Source organism: Arachis duranensis, chromosome 2 (assembly GCF_000817695.3).
Source record: "Arachis duranensis cultivar V14167 chromosome 2, aradu.V14167.gnm2.J7QH, whole genome shotgun sequence".
Classification (NCBI taxonomy): domain Eukaryota; kingdom Viridiplantae; phylum Streptophyta; class Magnoliopsida; order Fabales; family Fabaceae; genus Arachis; species Arachis duranensis.
In genome coordinates, this window is record NC_029773.3 from 86,373,485 (window position 1) to 86,393,604 (window position 20,120).

At 32.2% G+C, this 20,120-nt stretch overlaps 3 protein-coding genes across 4 annotated transcripts; all 3 read right to left on the bottom strand.

Moving 5' to 3' along the window:
• Positions 1 to 4,633: 4,633 nt before the first annotated feature.
• Positions 4,634 to 6,103, bottom strand: LOC107475654 (uncharacterized). Its single transcript, XM_016095312.1, has 3 exons — positions 6,019 to 6,103; positions 5,502 to 5,642; positions 4,634 to 5,382 (listed from the first exon to the last, which is right to left on the bottom strand). The coding sequence occupies exons 1-3, from the start codon at positions 6,101 to 6,103 to the stop codon at positions 4,634 to 4,636; spliced, it is 975 nt and encodes a 324-aa protein (XP_015950798.1).
• Positions 6,104 to 8,433: 2,330 nt separating this feature from the next.
• Positions 8,434 to 11,451, bottom strand: LOC107475527 (uncharacterized). 2 transcript variants are annotated; one of them, XM_016095180.3, is made up of 7 exons: positions 11,256 to 11,451; positions 10,576 to 10,915; positions 10,023 to 10,180; positions 9,863 to 9,943; positions 9,514 to 9,589; positions 9,332 to 9,427; positions 8,434 to 8,823 (listed from the first exon to the last, which is right to left on the bottom strand). In XM_016095180.3, the coding sequence occupies exons 2-7, from the start codon at positions 10,907 to 10,909 to the stop codon at positions 8,672 to 8,674; spliced, it is 897 nt and encodes a 298-aa protein (XP_015950666.1). In that variant the 5' UTR covers positions 10,910 to 10,915; positions 11,256 to 11,451; the 3' UTR covers positions 8,434 to 8,671. The 2 variants fall into 2 exon arrangements, with proteins under 2 accessions (XP_015950666.1, XP_015950665.1); XM_016095179.3 differs by having other exon boundaries at positions 10,576 to 10,920; positions 11,256 to 11,450.
• Positions 11,452 to 12,437: 986 nt separating this feature from the next.
• LOC107475526 (probable protein S-acyltransferase 14) lies at positions 12,438 to 16,262 on the bottom strand. Its single transcript, XM_016095178.3, has 7 exons — positions 15,664 to 16,262; positions 14,965 to 15,184; positions 14,841 to 14,932; positions 13,980 to 14,103; positions 13,823 to 13,908; positions 13,547 to 13,612; positions 12,438 to 12,973 (listed from the first exon to the last, which is right to left on the bottom strand). The coding sequence occupies exons 1-7, from the start codon at positions 15,871 to 15,873 to the stop codon at positions 12,854 to 12,856; spliced, it is 918 nt and encodes a 305-aa protein (XP_015950664.1). The 5' UTR covers positions 15,874 to 16,262; the 3' UTR covers positions 12,438 to 12,853.
• Positions 16,263 to 20,120: the final 3,858 nt, after the last annotated feature.

The following is a 20,120-nucleotide window of genomic DNA, read 5'->3' on the forward strand; positions in this document are numbered from 1 at the left end:
TATATATATACCATTTTTTTTAATGGTATAAACTAAAACATACACAGCACTGTTACAAAAATTTGCAAGTATAAGCTTCTTGATTAAGATGTTTAACATGAATGGGGGTTTGATAAATTAAAATATAGTCTCTCCCTTCGATAAGTAGCTTAGCTCAAAATTTTCCTAATAATTAAATTTTTGATTGAGCATCTATATATTGGTAATGTTAACCACCTCTGAGACTGAGCATTATTTTACACTACTTTTAAAGCTGAGCACCCATTTTAAGAGACAATACATTATTCACTAATTAATGTTATCGTCCAAACCTTACTTCTCGCTTTTCAGAGGGCGTGTATGTGATTCGTAAGAACTTGTATAATGCAAGAACTTTTAGAAAAATAAAATCGTAACATGCCAACCACGCTTCTCCTTAAGGTTTGTTGAATTCTGATAACAATCAACAAAGAAAAGTTACATGATGCTCTAAAATAACCGTCAGAATAAAAGTATAGGTGAATGCTATGGTGCCTAAAAGATGTTGCCTATTTACTAAAAAAAGTTAAAAAATAATATTTAATCTAAAAGATATAACAATAAATAATTTTTAAAAAATTAAAATTTACTACAAAAATAAGTTAGGCAAAATTTAGACACCAACTCATAAACACCGTAGAATTAGCCAAAAGTATATGTTATATTAGAAAAAAATACAAATAAGTTTCTAATTATTGTTTTTAAGAAAACACATTCATTCCTAACTAAATTTAAATACTTATAAATCTTTAATCATTGAAAAGCAATACATATAAATTTTTCTGTTGACTGATAAACAATTTCTCTCTCTTTTTTAATAGTAAAAAACTTATTTATAATTAAATTTTGTAAAAGGCTTGATTGTAGTTGCGACAGAAAGTTAGAAACTTAATTATTTCTTTTTTCTTAATTATTGTACAAACTGATAAAACTGTGGCAATATATATATATATATATACTAAATTAAAATTATATTTTTTTAGCAACATTTTTAAAAAAACATTATTAAATAATACAAAAGCAATTTAGTTTTAGCAACACATAATAATTATTTTTTTTATTATTGTTAGAGATCTCAATCCAAAAGAGAGGATTGTTTAGACAAATTACAAATGATTCATAATTTCAAAAAGACTATCTCTTAAGTACCTATTATATTTAATCACCTAAAGAAACATTTTTCTCGAACAATCCACATAACCATTTCATTAATCTCCGTAGTGTCTCTTCGGCATTGCCATCAAGACACTAGAAGACTAATTATATATGTAAAATTATAACTGCTAAATCATATACAACTCACTTTACTAGTTATATCAGTTCGCACAGAATTCATCACTATCTTTTGCTATTTGTCTCCAGTTCTCAATCAAAGAAAATTCCTTGGGCTTTGTCAATATAAATTCAATGTTTCTGACTTCTTGCAGCAAATTCCTTAGCCTGTTTCTTTTAAAGTTTTGTGTCCAGCAACTCCTAGTATCCTCCCTTTGCCATTTGATAATATTTTCTTCTATAGTTCTTATTACAAGTTCCTTAAGTTGTCCTAATGATTCTTCAATAATAAATTGTACAACAACTTTAACACTATAGACAACTGCCATTAACCTGTTACCTGCACATATTAGTTCACTTACAATGACCAGCAACTTGTTATTAGTACCAAAACATATCTGGACTACTGTATATCTCTGTTTTTCTGGAATAAATTCAATACATAACCACCACTGTAGTTTATGAGCCGATTGTGGTATACGAAGAGAAAGAGTTGGACTCGCTTGATTTTTTGTACACACAAACCTCTTATTTTGAATCTTTTTCCATTCCTTCCAATGACTCATTATCTCCTTCCATGCCTCCTCTTCCTTCGTTTCTTTCAACTCAAAGACTCTACGATTTCTAATTCTCCATGTCACCCATATAATTGTACAGAAGAGATTAACCCATTTTCTAAATCCATGGCCATACCCTTTTGTGCACACCAAGCTTCAAAAAACTCTCTAATACTACTCGGACTTACCCACACCACACCCCCAACATTAAAGCTAAACACCACAACTTGTAAATGAATTTAAATTACACAAACAAGTGATTCTCAACCTCTTCATCCACATTACACAGCATACATTTAGATTCATCTCTACTTATAATATTAATCCTAGCTAGCCTTTCTTTGGTATTTAGTTTACCAAGTAAAGCAAACCATCCCCTCATCTCCACTCTAGGTGGTACCATTCCTCTTCAAATGTTGCCAAAAAATGTCTTGATTCTGCCACCCCCAGCTTTTCTCCCATGGCGGTACTAATCAGCGATTTCACCGAAAAGCACCCATTCTCAGAAAGAGACTAGATAGTATCATTTTCAGTACCTGCATTAAGGATAACATTATGTAAAATAGTGTGTAATTCCTCACAGTGTTTACTCTCTCACTCAAAGAAACGCCTTCTCTATAAAAGGTTCCAGTTCCAACATAGACTATCCCAAAAGCCACAATTTGAGATCAGCTCAGATTTTTACAAAGAAATATAATACAACCTTGGAAACTTATTTTTCAGATACTGTTCGCGCACCCAGACATCTTCCCAAAATTTTGTTTTGCCTCAATTTCCCACACATATTCTAAAGCCTTTCATTGGTATTTCTTTAAAAAAATTATCTTCATTTACCACTTGTATAATATCTCTCCACGGTCCATTCGATTTTGGCAAATTACTCTCCAACACATGGTTATTCAGATGTCCCTTATTACAAGAGATGACAATCTTTTTCCATAGTGGTTTATCTTCCTTTACAAACCTCCACCACCATTTGAACAATAATGCCGCATTCTTGATTGTGATATCACCCACTCCCAAACCGCCAAACTCCTTTGATTTTTGAAGTCACACTACTTTATTGTTGGCATCTTCTTTCTTCTATCTTTGGAACCCCAAAAAAAGTCTGATTGAAGAGAGATGATCTTTTTCGCCACCGTCTTTGGTAGTTTGAACAAACTCAGATAAAAAAGCGGTAGGTTATTGATCACCACTCTTATCATAGTTATCCTCCCTGCCCTTGATAATAAGCCTGATTTCCACTTACTTAATTTCTTCTCAATTTTATCTAATACTGATTTTCATGTTTCAATTCTTCTCAGATTAGTCCGTAGTTAAATCCTCAAATTCTTCATTGGTAGACAACTTACCGGACATTTCAATTCTTGGGATAGATATCTTACTTTCGAGTCTGAAATATTTATTGGAATAAGTACTGACTTCTGATAATTGATTATTAATCCTGGCATGATACCAAAACATGCCAGAATTCTCTTGTGGTTCTTCAAGGTTCCTTGTCCGGCGCACAAAATAGGATAGTATCATTAGTAAATTGGAGATAGAAAAGTGGTATTTTATCTTTACCCACCTCCAATCCCTTGATGAAACATTTTTCCTTTGCTAACTCTAACATCTGATTCAACACTTTAGCCACTAATATAAAAAGAAAATGTGATATTGGATTACCTTGTCTGAGTCCTCTCTTCATCGGAAAAGGATCCGACGGTGAACCATTGATGATAATTGACATAGCAGCAGTTTTGAGAAGTCCTTGTATCCATCCTCTCCAAACTACTCCAAACCCCATTTTTTCTAAGATGTGATCTAAAAATGACCATCTTACCATGTCATATGCTTTCTTGAAGTCTAGCTTCACAATTACTCCATTTTTCATTTTTTTTCAGCCATGCTACTGTTTCACATGCGATGAGAGCACCATCCAATATTTGCCTGTCCTAAATAAATGCTAATTGAACCTCCCCCACCAAACAATTTATAACTCCCTTCATTCTCTTGACCAGAATTTTTTATATGACTTTGTAGATACTTCCAATCATACTAATTGGCATGTAATCTTTCATCTCTAAAGGCACATCCACTTTTGAAGCCAAGGTTACCAATGTCATGTTGAGATTCTTTGGGAGGTAGCTTGTTCTGAAAAAGTTCAGCACGGCTTCACTAAACTCGACCCCGATAATATTCCACATGTTCTTGATGAAGAACATATTAAATCCATCAGGACCAGGAGTCTTAGTGGATCCACAACTCCACACCGCCTCTTTAATTTCATCAAGAGTTGGCATTTTCTCCATTTCTTGCGCTTGCTCCCATGATATCTTATTCAACAACCCATCTTAAACGGTAATTTCCTGAGCTTCCTTTTGTGAATATAAGTTTTTATAGAATCTCCTGGCCTTTTGCTTTATTCTCCTAGGATTCCTTATAGCTCTGTTTCTAATTCTAAGTTCAAAAACCAGCTTTCTCCTGTTTCTAATGGTTGCCACAATATGAAAGTATTTCATATTTTTATCTATCTCTCGAATATATTTGTCTTTGGACATTTGTCTCCAATACTCACCTTTTTTCTTGTACTATAATTCTAGTTGACATTCTAGCGCCTTCCTTCTTGCCAAATTCAATTCTAGTTCTGCATTCCTTTCAAAGGTCGAATCCACTCTAGCCATTTCCTCTTCCAACTTCTTAATTCGGTCATCAACATTTCCAAAAATCTCCCTATTCCATTTTCTAATACTTCCTTTTAGTAGTTTCATTTTCTCTTGAATTGGTATGTTGTTGAGCTGGTTTCATTCTTTTTCAATCATTGGCATAAATGATGGATGAGAAAACCATATATCCAATGGCTTGAAAGGTTTAGGTCTCCAATCAGTGTAATCCACCTTCAAACATAAAGGTACATGATCTGATCTTGAACACTTTATCGCCTCTATTGTAGATTTTGAAAAATTTTGAATCCAGCTCGGATCTACACATATTCTATCGAGATGGCTAGCTTGACTTCCTCTCCTCCAAGTGGATTTTCTTCCATTCAGTGGTAAATCCACAAGGTTCATATCCTGGATCCATTGTTTGAACTCTGACATGCCAACCGCACTACCTCTACCACTATTCCATTCTTCAGTGTTCAATACTTCATTAAAATCCCTTATTACAATACATGGCATGCCACAACTATTTTTAACATCTACCAATTCCTTCCATAAATTTCGTCTTCCCACTACTGAGTGATCACCATAAACAACCATAATTGCTAGATCCATTCCTAATTGTTTTAGTTTTCCACATACACAAATGCACCTACTCACCTTTAATCTGTCACTTTCAGCAAAAGCTTCCGTATCCCACACACAGAGAATACACCCCGCAGATCCAGTTACATCTATCTTATCCCAACCAAAATCTCCTTGACCCCACATCTTATTAACACAGCTAACAGATATAATAGAAGACTTCGTTTCTACCATTCCAAAAAACCATAGACAAAAATTTCGAATAAACTCCTTCATACACCCCATTTTTCCTTTTCCCCTAATACCTGTACAATTCCAAAACAGAATCATTTTAAAAGGTTAACAACACCAACCTAGCTGGTAGCTCGCTTCTTTTTTCCTCTACTTCTTATCTTGACCTCAATGTCTTCTATTATGTTCTTACCTCTGATTTCTCTTCTCAACTGTTCAATTGTTTTTTGTTCTTCACTACAATCCAGCTTTAATTGAAATCCTATCTTCCATGCCTTCCTTGCTTCATTTTTCGTATCTTCATCTTCCACATCTCTGTCTTCACTGAACACTTCTTCATCAGATTGTCCACTGAGATCATTATAACTACCGTTGCATTAGTAGAAGCCACTATATATTAGTTTTAATGCATTGATAGTATAAAATATTTCACGCAGTTGTTCAATCGTATTCATTTTTTTAGATAACTATTTACATTATCTATTCTTAATATATAAAAGTAGGTACATAGGTTTACCCACATTACTTCTAAGTTATTTCTCTTCTTCTACTTACACTATGTCAGCACTATTGTTTACTTGGCAAAATTTTAGAATCCATCACTCAAATCTTGCCAAATCAACTTTTATTTTCAAATAAAAAAATACAAAAAACAAAACCAACAACTTAACTTTTTTCAAAAAAACTCTGAAAACCAAAGAGCTTATTACCTTTCTCATACTTCTCTAAACCCTCTTCCTCTTGGCACTTCTTCCTTACCAAGATCCTATTTTCTCCATCCACTTCCGGTCCCATGAGCCATTATTTTTTCCTCAAAACAAACTGTCCATCGCGATGTTCATCCCCGACGGAGCCGCATTGCATAAATTGTAGAAACCAGGGCAAACTATATTCCTCCTGTTGCAGTTTTCCTGCCGGAGCTTGATTTTGGGTCTCAGACCAACGTCACCATTCGGCACCGCCAACGTAGAAAATTCGTCCCAGGTATCTTCCTAAAGATTTTCGACTTTGCCGTTTATTCTTCTCATTCTATTGTTCAATATCATTTTCAATAGTCCTATTTATTTGTTATAAATAATATTTTAATTATGAACTCATTGCAAGTAGCACAGGTTTATGTATTCCTCTTTTTTAAACAGTTCTGTCTGACCGTCACAACTAAAATTAATGTGCTTTCACAATTTACATTTATGTGTTCTTCTTTTTCAAATTATTATTCCACATGTACAGTGTTGCTTCCACAATTTACTTGGAATGGATTATCATTTTTTGACCATGTCTTATTCTCTTTGTTGTAGAGAAATTTGCAGTGGTAATGATAGATGGGAAGAGTTAATACCCAAAATTACTAGATTAAAGAGGCAGAGAGCAATCCTTTCAAAGAAAGGAAGACAAGAAGATATGTGCCTCCAACATATGATTATGCAGCTTGGTTTGTTTAACATAATTTTTATTGCACCTTCCTTATTTTATTGTAAATTGATTCATAAGGTGATTTTGATGCTTATTTTGAAAATGTAGAAACACAATTATTTGAAACACTTAGATCTATCCAATTTAGACAAGCAATGATGAGGAGAAAGCAATATCTTCAGTCAAGGAGGAGTGCCAATTTACCTTTCACTTCAGGTTAGTACAAAAGATGAAAATTAACCAATTACTATTTAGTAAAATGTTTTAAAAAAATTAAAACAAAAAACTCTTATCTATTATTATTCAATTGAAACATCAAGTATTAATTAAATGCAATAAACATACATTAAAGTGTCATAATAATAATAATTATAAAAAAATTCAGTTACAAATATTTAAATTCTACAACTTATACATATTAAGACTCTTACTACTCTTCATTTTTTAATCTCTCATACTAATTGTCAAAAATTTCTTAAATTTAATGTAACATTTTTTTTATGTTTTTCATTCTCATTCATTTATTCTTTTAATTATTTACAAACAAAAAAAACTGCAGAAAAGACAAAGAGTAGCCATTAATGCAAATCGAAAAATGAAAAAAAAAGGAAAATACAGTTTTATATAACTCTAATATAAATAACTTATGTCTTTTTTAAAAATAAATAAATTCAAAATCTATTTATAACATGTTCTTTAAAATATTTTTAATATAATATAAATAATCTACTTCTCTACGCATTGCGCGGGTCTCATTCTAATTAATATAAAAGGTAGTTATTTTTATTGGCATAGGATGTCATCAGATATATGTATAAACTATTTTATACTGATAATGCATTAAAATACATCAAAATTAAATTTATATATATGCTTATAAAAGTAAATTACAAAAGAGAATTCCTAACTTTATCTTAAATTTATATAATTAATTTAAATTAATATTAGAATTTAGTTATTTATTTATACAATTCATAATAAACCACTTAAACTTTATTATATTAAAATAAACATTTACAATGTTTTCTAAATACCTCATAATTATCTTTGTTCTCACTTTCTTAATCAAATCATAGCCTCTTAATTTTTTTTCCTTAATTTCTCTTCACAACTAGATTCTAGATATATAATACAAAGATACATAAATACAAGAGAATCTTATTTTCCATGTTTGATTTGATCACAAGAAACATTTGGACGGCCTTAGGAAAATAGTAAAAGTAAAACCAATCATGGTCTAATCATTGTTTTGTAACCTTTTTCAGTTTCCTTTATATAAGATCTATCTATGTCTGATTTTACATATGATAATGAATTTCAGAAGATTTTACTTTGATTTGGTCGGAATATGGCAAATATTTATATACATTAAAGATTCAGGTTGCTTACGTAGCTCACTAGTCCCAAAAAGAATTAAATAATACATGCAATGATTCTTCCCGCATCTAAATCTTCTCACGAGACTGAAAAAATTGAACATATCTAATTGTCTCGTGAATTTAAACCGACGGTAGCATGCTTTAGTTTGTTTATATTTGTTTCGTCTAAGATTGAATATATGCACTTCCATAGTTACTTTAATATAATCTTGGGCGGCTATTATATAAGTGGACAATGCAATACCCTCCCATTTGAATATACATAATGTCGGTTAACTTGATTAATATTTTAAACTAAAAGTTTTATCAATAATTATTACTAATGACACCCGATTATGATCGACCAAACAATATATCTTTTAACCTTAGTCGTAAGGATAGATATGTAACAACATGGACTTTAGTATAACTTTACATAATTACCAAACAAACAATATAACTTTACATCAGTAACTCGTAATAAACCTACACCAAGTAAAATTTGGTGCATTCAACTAGTTTCTCTCAATCAAGAAAACAGAAAAGCAGCTGGAAAATCAACCACCAAGCATATCATAAGGGGTCTCGACCTTCATTCAATGTTGATCCTAACTACTTTCTTTGTTCTTCCACTTTGATCGGTTCCTGTTTCATGATTTGATCCAAATCCTCTCCCTCTTCCAGCATTCTCCCAAGATGGAACTGCCCAAACCTGGTTTCTGTTCTGCTCACTACCACTAGAACCTATAACAATCATATGCTCAAAATTTAGTAACGCTTTATATTCATGTCAAATATTGTACTGATACGAACATGGACACGACACCATTTCAAATTCAGAAAAACAACGAATTCATAAAGTTAGCGAACATAAATGCCACAGATATACATATGTGAGGGAAATTCAGAAACTCGGTTTGCACATTTTGAAGTTTAAGACTTTAAGGGCTAAAGTACATAAGCCTAAAGTTCAGAGGTGAAAAGTGCAATTAACCCTTGCTTCATACAAAAAAGCATACCATATATTCATAAATATAGCTCAAGCTCATCAAACACATGTTTCGAAATAGAGTAACAATTCATGGTCCTAAATTAGGTTCAAACTATTTAGCATCATGATTCTAGCCAGTAATAGCCACATTACAGCAGCATACAACATTATAGTAAACATAATTTTCCTAGAGTTTTCAAAACAACAGATATTGAGCTGAAAGAAACTTGATTATATCAACTGGAAGCATACAAAACTTACCCTGGTTTGAGTGGTTTCTATGCACATCAAATCCACCCTTCACACCATGCTCCATATTTTTTCCTTTCCAAGCTTCCTCGAAGCCGGCAAGCTCATCTGCAATGTCAAGAAACAAATACATATATATTCACAAAAGAAAAGCCTCGCTACATGTGAAATTGTCAAATACAGCAGGAACAAACCTTCCTCAAGATTATGCAGTGTCTGTTTGGTGTCAAGCTTGCCGTCCGACCCAAGCTTCCTCAAAAAGGAATGACCCTACATAAGAGACGCAAAGAGTATGTCTCATTATTTAAAACACTAACAAATTTGTTTGATTTCTTTTCATACAAATGCACATCATAACAACCACATGACACAAAGCTAAACAAGGTTACCCAACTGATGAATTTCAAAACTCTTTGCAAACTCAGTTTTGGAACCTAAACTAGTAAAATTGAAAAAATTTTCCATTAACTTCGGAGTTTGAAATTTAACAATGTGACACTAGTAACTGCAGAATGCATTTTTCTGGCAGTCATATTTACACACCTTATCATGGATTCCTCTGCTTATCCTATGTGAAGCCTCCCCCGTTCTTGTGTCGGCTTCTTTCCTTTCCTCAATTATCGCCTAACTCACATTAACAGAGATGACATTAGTTCTAAACCATAATCAACGCAACAAACCACCATGCGAGTAAGTTACATACCCCGTCCGTTCCTGTCCTTCTGGTTCTAGTTGAAGTATAATATGCACCATCCACGCCGCCATACGTTACTCTGCTTGTCTGAAAAGAAGCACTGCGAGATTTTGGAGGTTCCACCTTGTAATGATCATTCTTGTAAGTTACATTACTCTGCTTTTTCTCTAATACATAATCAACAAATTAGTAAGTACATGTAAGTGAAACATATATGCAAGTTAAACAAACAAATAAGTCTTGTCCTACTAAGTAACATCGGTTCTATATAACGAAACAAATGATCTATTTCAAAATAACCGTCATACAACCAAAAACACATTGATAAAAGTACTAGACAGATATTGGTAGCAACTAACATAGACAGAATTACTCAAAAATAAGTAAATGCATCTAATTAATGAATATTGAATCGTCAAATATTAAATTAAAGGTGTCACTGAAAACACTAATTAATATTATCTTGACAAAAAAGAAGCTACTATAGTGAAACTTCACTGTTTTTGAAACTTCACAGATATATTAAAACAGAGGAAGTATATAATAATATATATAAAATTACCATTATCATCATCATCTGGATGCTCCACAGAAGGTTCCATGGTTGATCTATGAATGTTCTGATCAGGGAAATCACCATTTCCCTCTTCATCATCAGAGCCTAATTCCTTTATGACAACTCCTTTTTCTTTGCTTGGGTTTTGCTGCATTGTGGTTCTATTACTTGGACCAAAAAAGCTATCAAAAGGATCACTGAAAAAAGGATCATCAAATGGATCTCTGCTTCCAAACACACTTGGCATCATCATCATACTTCTACCGAATCCAAAATCTCCAAACCCATATCTGGATTCAAAAATATTATCTCCAACTTCTCTACCCTTCTTCATACTCATTATAATCTAATCTTCACAATACAAAGCAACAAAAGTCCAAGAAACAAAAATTAAATAAACACAATCACGCAGAAGTTTGTAGCCAAAAAAATTCACCCTTCTGCCACTCCTAATATCTAACATCTAACATCTAACATATATATTCATAAGATAAATATTTTAAACTACACAAATTGCATGTCTGCACGTAATAAATGGTTTGAATAGATTAACACATTGTATAATTCAGTTTAAAATTTCATTTATATATAATTTTGGATAAACCAATAGGTTATGATCACAAAAATATCAAATTAGATTAAATTAAATATTATACATAGCACGAAATCGAGGATGAAATTATTACCTCAATAGATTGAGTATTAAGATTGAAGGAGGGGAGAAGACAAAGAAGTGAAAAACGGAACAATCTACGCTATTCTGTTGGATTGTAAATTTTTTTTTTTTAAGATTTGAAACTGAAGGGAAACAAAAGGGGCCAGTTTATATGTTAGAGGCACATCACGGAGAGAGTGACACGTGTATTTATTTCATTTCATTTGGCGAAAGCTAGAACCTTCTGGCTCCCTCTCTTTCTTCCTCACCGGGTTCAAATTTTAATACGTAGCTAAACTTGTAGCATGTTCTTGTAAGTTGCAACTTGTAACACGATGGCAATTAACATTTAATGCATTTTCTTTTTTCTTTCATAATTTTAAATTTGTTCTTTATCAAGTGATTCTTTTTGGTATTAGAATTTAAGTTTAGTTTTAATGTATTTATTATGGTGAAAATTTATATGCAGTTATTTTCATGTGAAGTTGATATTTAAAAATCGTTAAATGATTTAATAAATTTGACTGAATAATTATTTAACGATTTTCAACGATCAACTTCATATTAAGACATCTGTAAGTCTTCACCATTTATTATAATAATATAAAAATTGTTTAAAGTATGATTTAATAGAAAAATAATTAAATGCTGAGAAAAATATCAAAATGAAGAGGTTTCACAGGATACAAATAAATGGAAATACTGGAGCGATTTTCTCGAGTGTTGGAATGTTATTTGTAAATAAATGTTAATGTCAACATTTATGTTGAATTCAATTATGGAAGAGTTTTTTACCCACCCACCCCCCAAAAAAAAAAACTTCCAACTGCGTTGTACTTTTGCAATGATTAAAAAATTGTCACGTTTTAATTTTTAAAATAAAATGATGATAGATATTTGTTTATTTTTAATATTACATATTTGAATATTTTATTTTACTTAATAAATATGTTACATTTTTGTTAAAAAAATTCTTCCTCATATTTGTTGCCATTTGATTATACAAAGTTAAACTGGATAATTTTCCATTTTCATCGTAATAGCAGATCCAAATTCGCAAGCTTAAAAAACAACGTTTAAAAGTAATAATTTATGTGAATATAAAATGTTAAATATAATAAGAAGACAAACTCGTTAAAATAATAACGACCATTTGAAGGAATTAATACAACCGTTAACCTTTTCCTTCTAAAATCATAATCAAAGATAATCATTACTAAGCTAAAATTCACGGAATTGGATTAGATTTCAAATTTCCAATCAAATATATGAAAGCTAAAGAAAAGAAAATTGCATTACCTGTTGAACATTTCCTAACATTATGAATTAACTAAAAAAAACAACAATGGCTCCCTCTTCAAAACACACCAACAACTTGCACCCCATTGCTCTCTCCTTCACTTCAACATTACACAAGCATCCATTTTGAAATGACCCCATTTTTTTTTTTTCTCTAAATAATTGATGCTAAGTGCTTATGCCTATGAATTGCTAGGAGCTCAAATCAGATATACTTTACAAGTTACATCTCTGTTAGAGACAGAAAAGTAGACAAGGGTTGTGGAGTTACCATGTCATTTTGTTACATAATGTGCAAATATATTTAGCTTCTTTCTGTTTTCTTAATAACTATTGGGAATCAAAGTCTGGTTTTGATGGATAATCAAGACCTTGTAGTGCTGGCATTTTTCGTAAATCTTCGTCTGAATATGCAGGGATGAACCAGTATTTCTTGTCCATCCCAAATACCTGATACCAAAGCAAAGAAAAAACAGAATTTAGCTTCAACTCACTACATATTGTTTAAGAGCTGTCTACAAAGAACTTTCTATTGAGGAATAAGCGCACTGCACAACTGTTGAGGAACTTTCTACAAAGAACTTTCTGGGTGGATAATCAAGAAGAAAAATATCATGGTATAAACATGGGATTAGAACATATTCAGCATACTTACGAAGGACGCAACTTAATCAGAAGCAGAAGTGGAAGCAACAAATAAAATAAGACAAGGCTGACATATTTGTTTTCGCTCTTGTAGAGCCCCAAATCGATGAGTTTGACAAAAGCTTCCTACATTACTTTTTGCCTAAAGCATGGTTTTGGGATTCTAAAAGCAAAGTCGAACATGTTATAAGTTCCAATGGTATTTAGCACTGCTACTTAGGACCCAAAAAAAGCTACAACAATCATTTGTAGTTACCATAGTAAGGATATTAACAACATTTATGCCAGATTTTAATGCAGTGGGTACTGAATAAAGAACATCTAATGATGAAAATATACTTAGAAGAAAGAATTCTGAATATAATATCACACACAAACCTGTTCAAAATTTTTTCGACGACCAAGATCATAACGCCATTTTGGAGTTGTTTTCTTCTCATATGCCTGCTCACAACAAGAAATAAAGTTCTGTCAGCTACATAACCCAACTTTCATACATCAAAAAAGAAAGAAAAGCATATGAAAGATTTATATATATCACAACCCACATAAAATAAATAATATTAATTAATAAAATAAAAGGATCTACATTCATACAGCACAAGGATCTACTTTCCCAAATCCAAGAAGCAAAATGCAAAAGAAAGAGTTTACCTCAATAGTTGTTGTATTAGCAGCCACCAATGATATGTGCATGATTAGAAATCCCATGACACTCAATGCGAAGGCCAGATTCAAAACTGCAGTTAATCCAGCGTTATAAAAGTTCACAGATGGAACGTAAAACAAAAGCAGTGTTTTGAAACCCTACCAAAAGCAAGAAAAGTTGTAGCAAGAGATCCAGGTGTTCCAGGAATTTCTCCATCACTAAAGAACGCTATGAAATGTGGCAGTAGGCATGCAGTCACAAGACTTGTCTCAAGAAATGTATAGAACTGCACCAGTAATTGACCCGATGAATTAACCATGATGTGCATTTTGCAATTTAAGCCACAAATAAAGAACAAATAAATCCACAACCACTCATGTGAAAAGTACAAAGACAAACTACACGTCAAATGCAAAGTTCATACCGACAGCATACGTAAAGAAACTCACAACTATAACCTTTTTAAAGTATCATTCAATCATTGCCTCAACTGGCGAATTAGCTACAGTTCATGCAGGACAGGACACTTGTATAAACTAAAGCACATAAGCCAGAACTAAAATGACATTTCCATTATATATCCAGTAGGATTAGACTACAAAACTGAAATTATAAAACGTTCAGCTATTCCAAAGGTAGAAATTAGCCTAAGCCATGAATTTAGCAATAAAAGTAACGGTCCCCTTTTAAACGTTAGCCGCTTTGCGTTGTAATAAATATGCTCCGAATTTCAATCCACATCAGTCTAACATTATTGTGCATGAATATCCCCTATGACAGTCCAGAATAAGAGCAACAATCCAACTTTAATAGCCAAAACTTTTATCTGTTTTAAATTTCAGTGTTATGCAATAGAAAAGGAAATTTCAAAGTAATAAAGGAGGTCAAAGTATAGTGAGTGTTTCTATGTTCTACGCTAGCATAGCTTATGAAAGTGTTAAAGATATCAAAACACCATCCTAGCAAGCCGGAAGCAATAGCTAGATAACAAGATAATAAATAACTCTAGTTAAGGCACCATACCAAGAAAAGGAGGAAATACTTGTAATTTAGAGCACCAACACAGTTAACTACCCAGACGCAATGGTGGTCCATCTTCAGCACACATCGTCCACCTGAATATGGAAGATTTTGTCCAAAAACTCACAAACTGAACAATGATGGCATCGAGGCGGCTTAAGCTGGTTGCACTTCCGGCAGTAACGGACACGTTGACCAGAAGGATCAGATTGCAGATTACCAAACTCGGAGGCGACCAATGGATCGTCCTCTCCTCTTTCCTCATCAATTGCAGGCCTCCAGTTTGGAGGCACACTTCCCGGATCCGTAAATACGACAGAAAAGTAACTCCACAACAGCATAATCAACTGCATATCATCAAACAATTTTCAACCACCACATTATTTTTAAGCTAAGATACTTCATTAATCCATCTAACTAACTAAATAAATCAAAACAAAAGCTATACACATTTTTGTCAACTTGATGCAGGGTTTCCAAATCAACAGTAAGCTGAAGATATCATACAAATGGGTTCCATTTAATAAAGTAACAAGCATTTTTTATTCCATCCTCTTCCCAAAAAACTCAACTTTTCAGTTTCATCTACCAAACAACACAGTCTAAGCCATTCACTGTACCAACATATCGATCCCTATTCCCTAAGTGACAACCATTTGCTAATTGCAAGTTATAACAAGCTGAGTTTCAAAATTAAATTAGCAAACATCTCATCCTGAGCTAAAAAAAGCTCACATTTTCAATGAGCTTTAGCTCAAATTCAAACAAACACAATTTTGAAGGCAAAAAAGAACAAAAGATGTGGAATTCAGGAATTGAAGTTTACCAAACCATGAAACAAGATCAGCACTGCGATGGCGAGAAGACAATCAAGGCCTCCAGCAGACAACACAGGACCGTAATTGGTCAAAACAACAGCATAATAAGTAACACCAACAACCCCAAGAACCAAAAGTATCATGATCGAACCCAAGCCTCTGAGGGCGGTGCAGAACTTGAACACGTTCCAAGCCATTGTAGCTCCAGATCTATGCATAATCGAGGAGCGACAGTCCCAGCGCGATTCAACACCAAAGATCTTAACTTTCCGATAATCGGAGCCACCCCAGAATCGGAACACGACCCGATAGTGCTCAAAAAAATTATAAAAATAAAAAATCAGCCGCTTTTTTGCACCCAAAAATAACACATGGCGAGAAAGTAGAAACAGCGTTGCTCCGACACCAAGAGAATGGGAGCTGTGTTTGTGTCGGTGAGTTTGGTGAATCTAGGGTTTATGGTGAATTGGGGCGAGATTTTCTGTTTTCCGTGAAGAAGATTTGAAGAAAACACACCACAGAGATAGATGCTATTATGAGACGAAAATGGTAAAATTTATTTCTTTTATTTTTGTATTTTCTGTTATTTATTTGTTGGGAAATTATTACAAGGACAGAGGGATTTTTATGTGCTAAAGTTGATCTCTTATTTATTTTGGTGATAAATTAACTATGATGATGATGTTTTTCTCAAACTAATAATATCCATTGTTGTTACCAAAAATGAATAATTAAGAATTCAAAAGTAGAAGCTTTTTACTGTAGTACAAAACAAGATAATATTTTTAACTTTTAAATAATATTAAATAAAAATAACAATTTAAAATTTTCTACTTTATTATTAGGTTTTTTTTTCAGACAAGGTTAGTAAGAGCTTATAATAAAGTGATTAGTTGTTTAGTAATATTAATTAGAAAAAGTATAAGTAAACAATAAAAATATTAAACAATATAAATAATAGATATATCGGATGTTTATTTTACTAGTGTACGGATGATTATTTTTATATTAAAATTTAAAAAATTAATTTAAAAGTGTAGTATATTTTAATTTAATTAATAATTATTCATATTGTTCAACAAAATTATTATCTCCCTAACACTCCTCAATTAATTATATCATTGGTATCTAGTAGTGGTTGTTGATAACTAATAATCAGTGACGGAATACCTAATTAGTTAATTACGGCTTCATTTTGGTCAAAGAATCTAGAAGGAGACTTGGATATAATTACATTACTTGAAGTACTCAAAATTATATGACAAATTGAAATTTTCAAAGCAGTGTGGAAAGTGACGAAGGAGTTTTCATTGGGAAAAACCGTATAATAGTGTATGTTTGGGAGATAATAGCTTAGATGGGTTCATATTCACCATCTTATTAAAGTTGGGACATTTTTTCAAATTTAATGTGTGTTTTAGAGGTATTAAAAAGCCTTAAAAGGTATTTTAATCTCTAAGTATTTTAAAATAGAGTATAGTATTTTTTTTCTCAAAGATTAGAGTAAGTCTTAAATTTATTTTTAATACTTTAATCGTTTTATTTATATTTCTAACATTTTAAAATCATATCAATATTATCTTTTAACTGAATATAAACGTAAACATCAAAATGCGACTCTAAAAAATGTATCCGTCACATAACTCTCCAAACTCAGATTTATAACTCTCGCAGACATAAACCCTCATAAGAGAATAACCTTCCTTTAAATTATGAGTTTATTATGATGGATATTTGACATTCAAAATTTAGATTTAGTATAAATAGAAAATAATAAATTTTTATGTTAATTAGGTCAAAATCTAAATCATAACGAATTCATTTCAACTAAGCAATGCAATTGAGAAGAAAAGAGTTTAAAATATATCTTCCATATGCATATGTTCTTATTATCCGATCGGAAGGCAAAAGAAGGAGGAATAAATGTGATTGAAACCTATGTATTCTGAAATGTTCATGAGCTTTTCCCTCACAATATACCTCACCACTCCCTTCTTCTGAATTATTATCATGTTTTGTTTTTGTGTTTTGTGTTTTTTTCTCTCATTTGATCTTTGTTTAATGTGTTTTCTGCATGCTACTCAACTCAGTACAATTTTAAAGAAAGATATGATTTGATAAAATTCACAAAGATAATACAAAAAGTTAGTCTTTACGTTCATCTTCGCATTAGTCCTGATGTCTATGTTAAATGAAACTTCGAGTATTTTTTATTTTTCACTACTACTTTTATAATTTTTAATTTAATTTAATCTATTATTTTTTAATTGTATATAGAAGATTTCTTGTGTTATTGAAATATGCTCTAGGAATAAGCTTTAAAATAGACAATAAATCTTTTAAAGTGTGCCACATAATTAAATTCAACATTTTTTTTTGTTCTAATGAATTAAATCAATTGAGAACTTGATTTGCAAAGAACAATACAAGAATTTATTAGAAGAATGTAGGAAAAAATGTTTGCTTCTTTAGCTGCTTTTGAGAGAGCTAGACATGGAGCTTCTAATACGGTATGTTTTATTATTTTATACTTTTTTTCATCTTTGATAGAATCAAATAGTTCAAAAATATAAAAGAAATGTTATTGTTTAAGTAATTTGAGCTAATGCATAAATGATTTGATAGAAGTTTGAGCTCAAGGAGGAAGTTTTAGTTTTCTTAGTTAAGTATTCTTAGTTAAGTGTTGGTTTTCTTGATGCATTAGAATTTTCTTTAGTGTATTTAGCTAATTAGCTTATTCTAGTAAATATTGAGAATTTACTCTAGTGTCCGTTCAAATATGTTAGATTTATAGATGTTATTGAAAAGAAATAGCTATTTTTAATGTAGAAGATTTAAAAGATTAGGGTATAGATATCAAACTGATTGAGAAGTTTCTATTTATAAATTGAATGCATTAATTAATTGAGTATGCTAAATAAAACCACTAATACACTCATATACTGATCTGCATTGTGAAAAGGATGAAAAGCAAATGAAATAATAACTGTTTTGTAAACATTGATATTTGATGGATCTTTTACCTGGATGATTCTAGCATCAATTTTTGTTATTTTTGTTGGGTTTTTTTTCTCTCCTTTGTAAGGCTCAAGTCCAACATTTTGGGGGTGTATTCTTGCACCCTAGTGTCACAACCCTAATTCAGTTTTTTGAGGTTTTTTGAGAGAGAGAGAATAGCCACTAAGTGAGAGAGAAGAGAGAAAAACAGAATTCCCATTTTTTCCCAAAGCAGTAAATTTCAAATGGAAGTTTCTCAGTTGTTCACCGTTGGATCGGCTTGAAATTCAAACTGCGTGTTCCTATCATCTTGTTCTTCATTCTGGTCGGTGGAGATGTTGATTGGATGTTTGCAGTAGGAGAAATTGGCTTCGCAAGAGAGAAATTAGGTTTCCCGTTTTTACACAGAGCAGCAATCTTGGAATGATAGTTTCTCATTCTTTCACCGTTGGATCGATGTGAAATTTGTACTGTAGATTCTTCACATCTTGTTCTTCATTCTTAATGGTGAAGATTTTAATTGGAGGTCTTCAGTGGGAGAAATTAGCTTCGACATCAGCTCTATTTTTTTGGGTATATTTCATCTTCTTGCTTCTTATTTGTGAGCTTTGGTGCTTTGATGTTTTGGCTGGTTATATGCATATTTTTGTGCTTTGTTTGAGACTCTCTTGTACCTCATTTGATTATAGTAGAGCTATTTCATTGGTCTGGACGACCCGTGGTTTTTTACCTCTCACATTGAGAGGGTTTTCCACGTTAAAATCTCGGTGTGTTCTTGTTATTGTTTTACTTGCTATATTTGCTTGTTATAGTTGCTGCCATATTATGTTGTGAGTGCTTCCATATTGTTCTTGTGTTGGACATTTGTGTCGTTTCCGCTGCTAGGCTCTTTCATACTAGTATCAGAGCTTGTTGGTATTTTTCTGGGCTTGTGATTCTGTGAACAATGGAAGCTAATACTAATACTAGTAGGATGATCACTCTTAATGGTCCTAATTATGATTTGTGGAAGTCAAAGATGGAAGATTTGCTTTATGTCAAAAATTTTCATCAACCAGTTTTTGGTACAGAGAAGCCTAATGATAAGTCTGATGATGATTGGACTTTGTTGCATAGATAAGTCTGTGGATATATTTGGCAGTGGGATGACGATAATGTGTTGAACCATATTATTGGAGAGACACATGCTCGAACCCTTTGGATTAAGGTTGAACAGTTGTATGCTCGAAAAACTGGGAATAACAAGATGTTTTTGATCAAGCAGTTGTTGGCTTTGAAGTATACAAATGGGACATCAATGACAGATCACTTGAATAATTTCCAAGGAATTATGAATCAGTTATCTTCCATGGGCATCAAGTTTGATGAAGAGGTTCAAGGATTGTTACTTCTTGGCTCCTTACTAGACTCGTGGGAAATTCTTAGAATGTCATTGTCCAATTCTGCTCCTGATGGTGTAATCTCTATG

Coding starts and splice junctions, on each gene's coding strand:
- LOC107475654 (XM_016095312.1), bottom strand. CDS start 6,103: ATGGGACCGGAAGTGGATGGAGAAAATAGGATCTTGGTAAGGAAGAAG. Junction 5,643..6,018: donor TTTAGAGAAGTATGAGAAAG/GTAATAAGCTCT, acceptor AATCTGATGAAG/AAGTGTTCAGTGAAGACAGA. Junction 5,383..5,501: donor GTTGAGAAGAGAAATCAGAG/GTAAGAACATAA, acceptor GGAATTGTACAG/GTATTAGGGGAAAAGGAAAA.
- LOC107475527 (XM_016095180.3), bottom strand. CDS start 10,909: ATGAGTATGAAGAAGGGTAGAGAAGTTGGAGATAATATTTTTGAATCC. Junction 10,181..10,575: donor TCCAGATGATGATGATAATG/GTAATTTTATAT, acceptor ATTATGTATTAG/AGAAAAAGCAGAGTAATGTA. Junction 9,944..10,022: donor GAAGGACAGGAACGGACGGG/GTATGTAACTTA, acceptor AATGTGAGTTAG/GCGATAATTGAGGAAAGGAA.
- LOC107475526 (XM_016095178.3), bottom strand. CDS start 15,873: ATGCATAGATCTGGAGCTACAATGGCTTGGAACGTGTTCAAGTTCTGC. Junction 15,185..15,663: donor TGATCTTGTTTCATGGTTTG/GTAAACTTCAAT, acceptor GATGATATGCAG/TTGATTATGCTGTTGTGGAG. Junction 13,613..13,822: donor CTAATACAACAACTATTGAG/GTAAACTCTTTC, acceptor TGTTGTGAGCAG/GCATATGAGAAGAAAACAAC.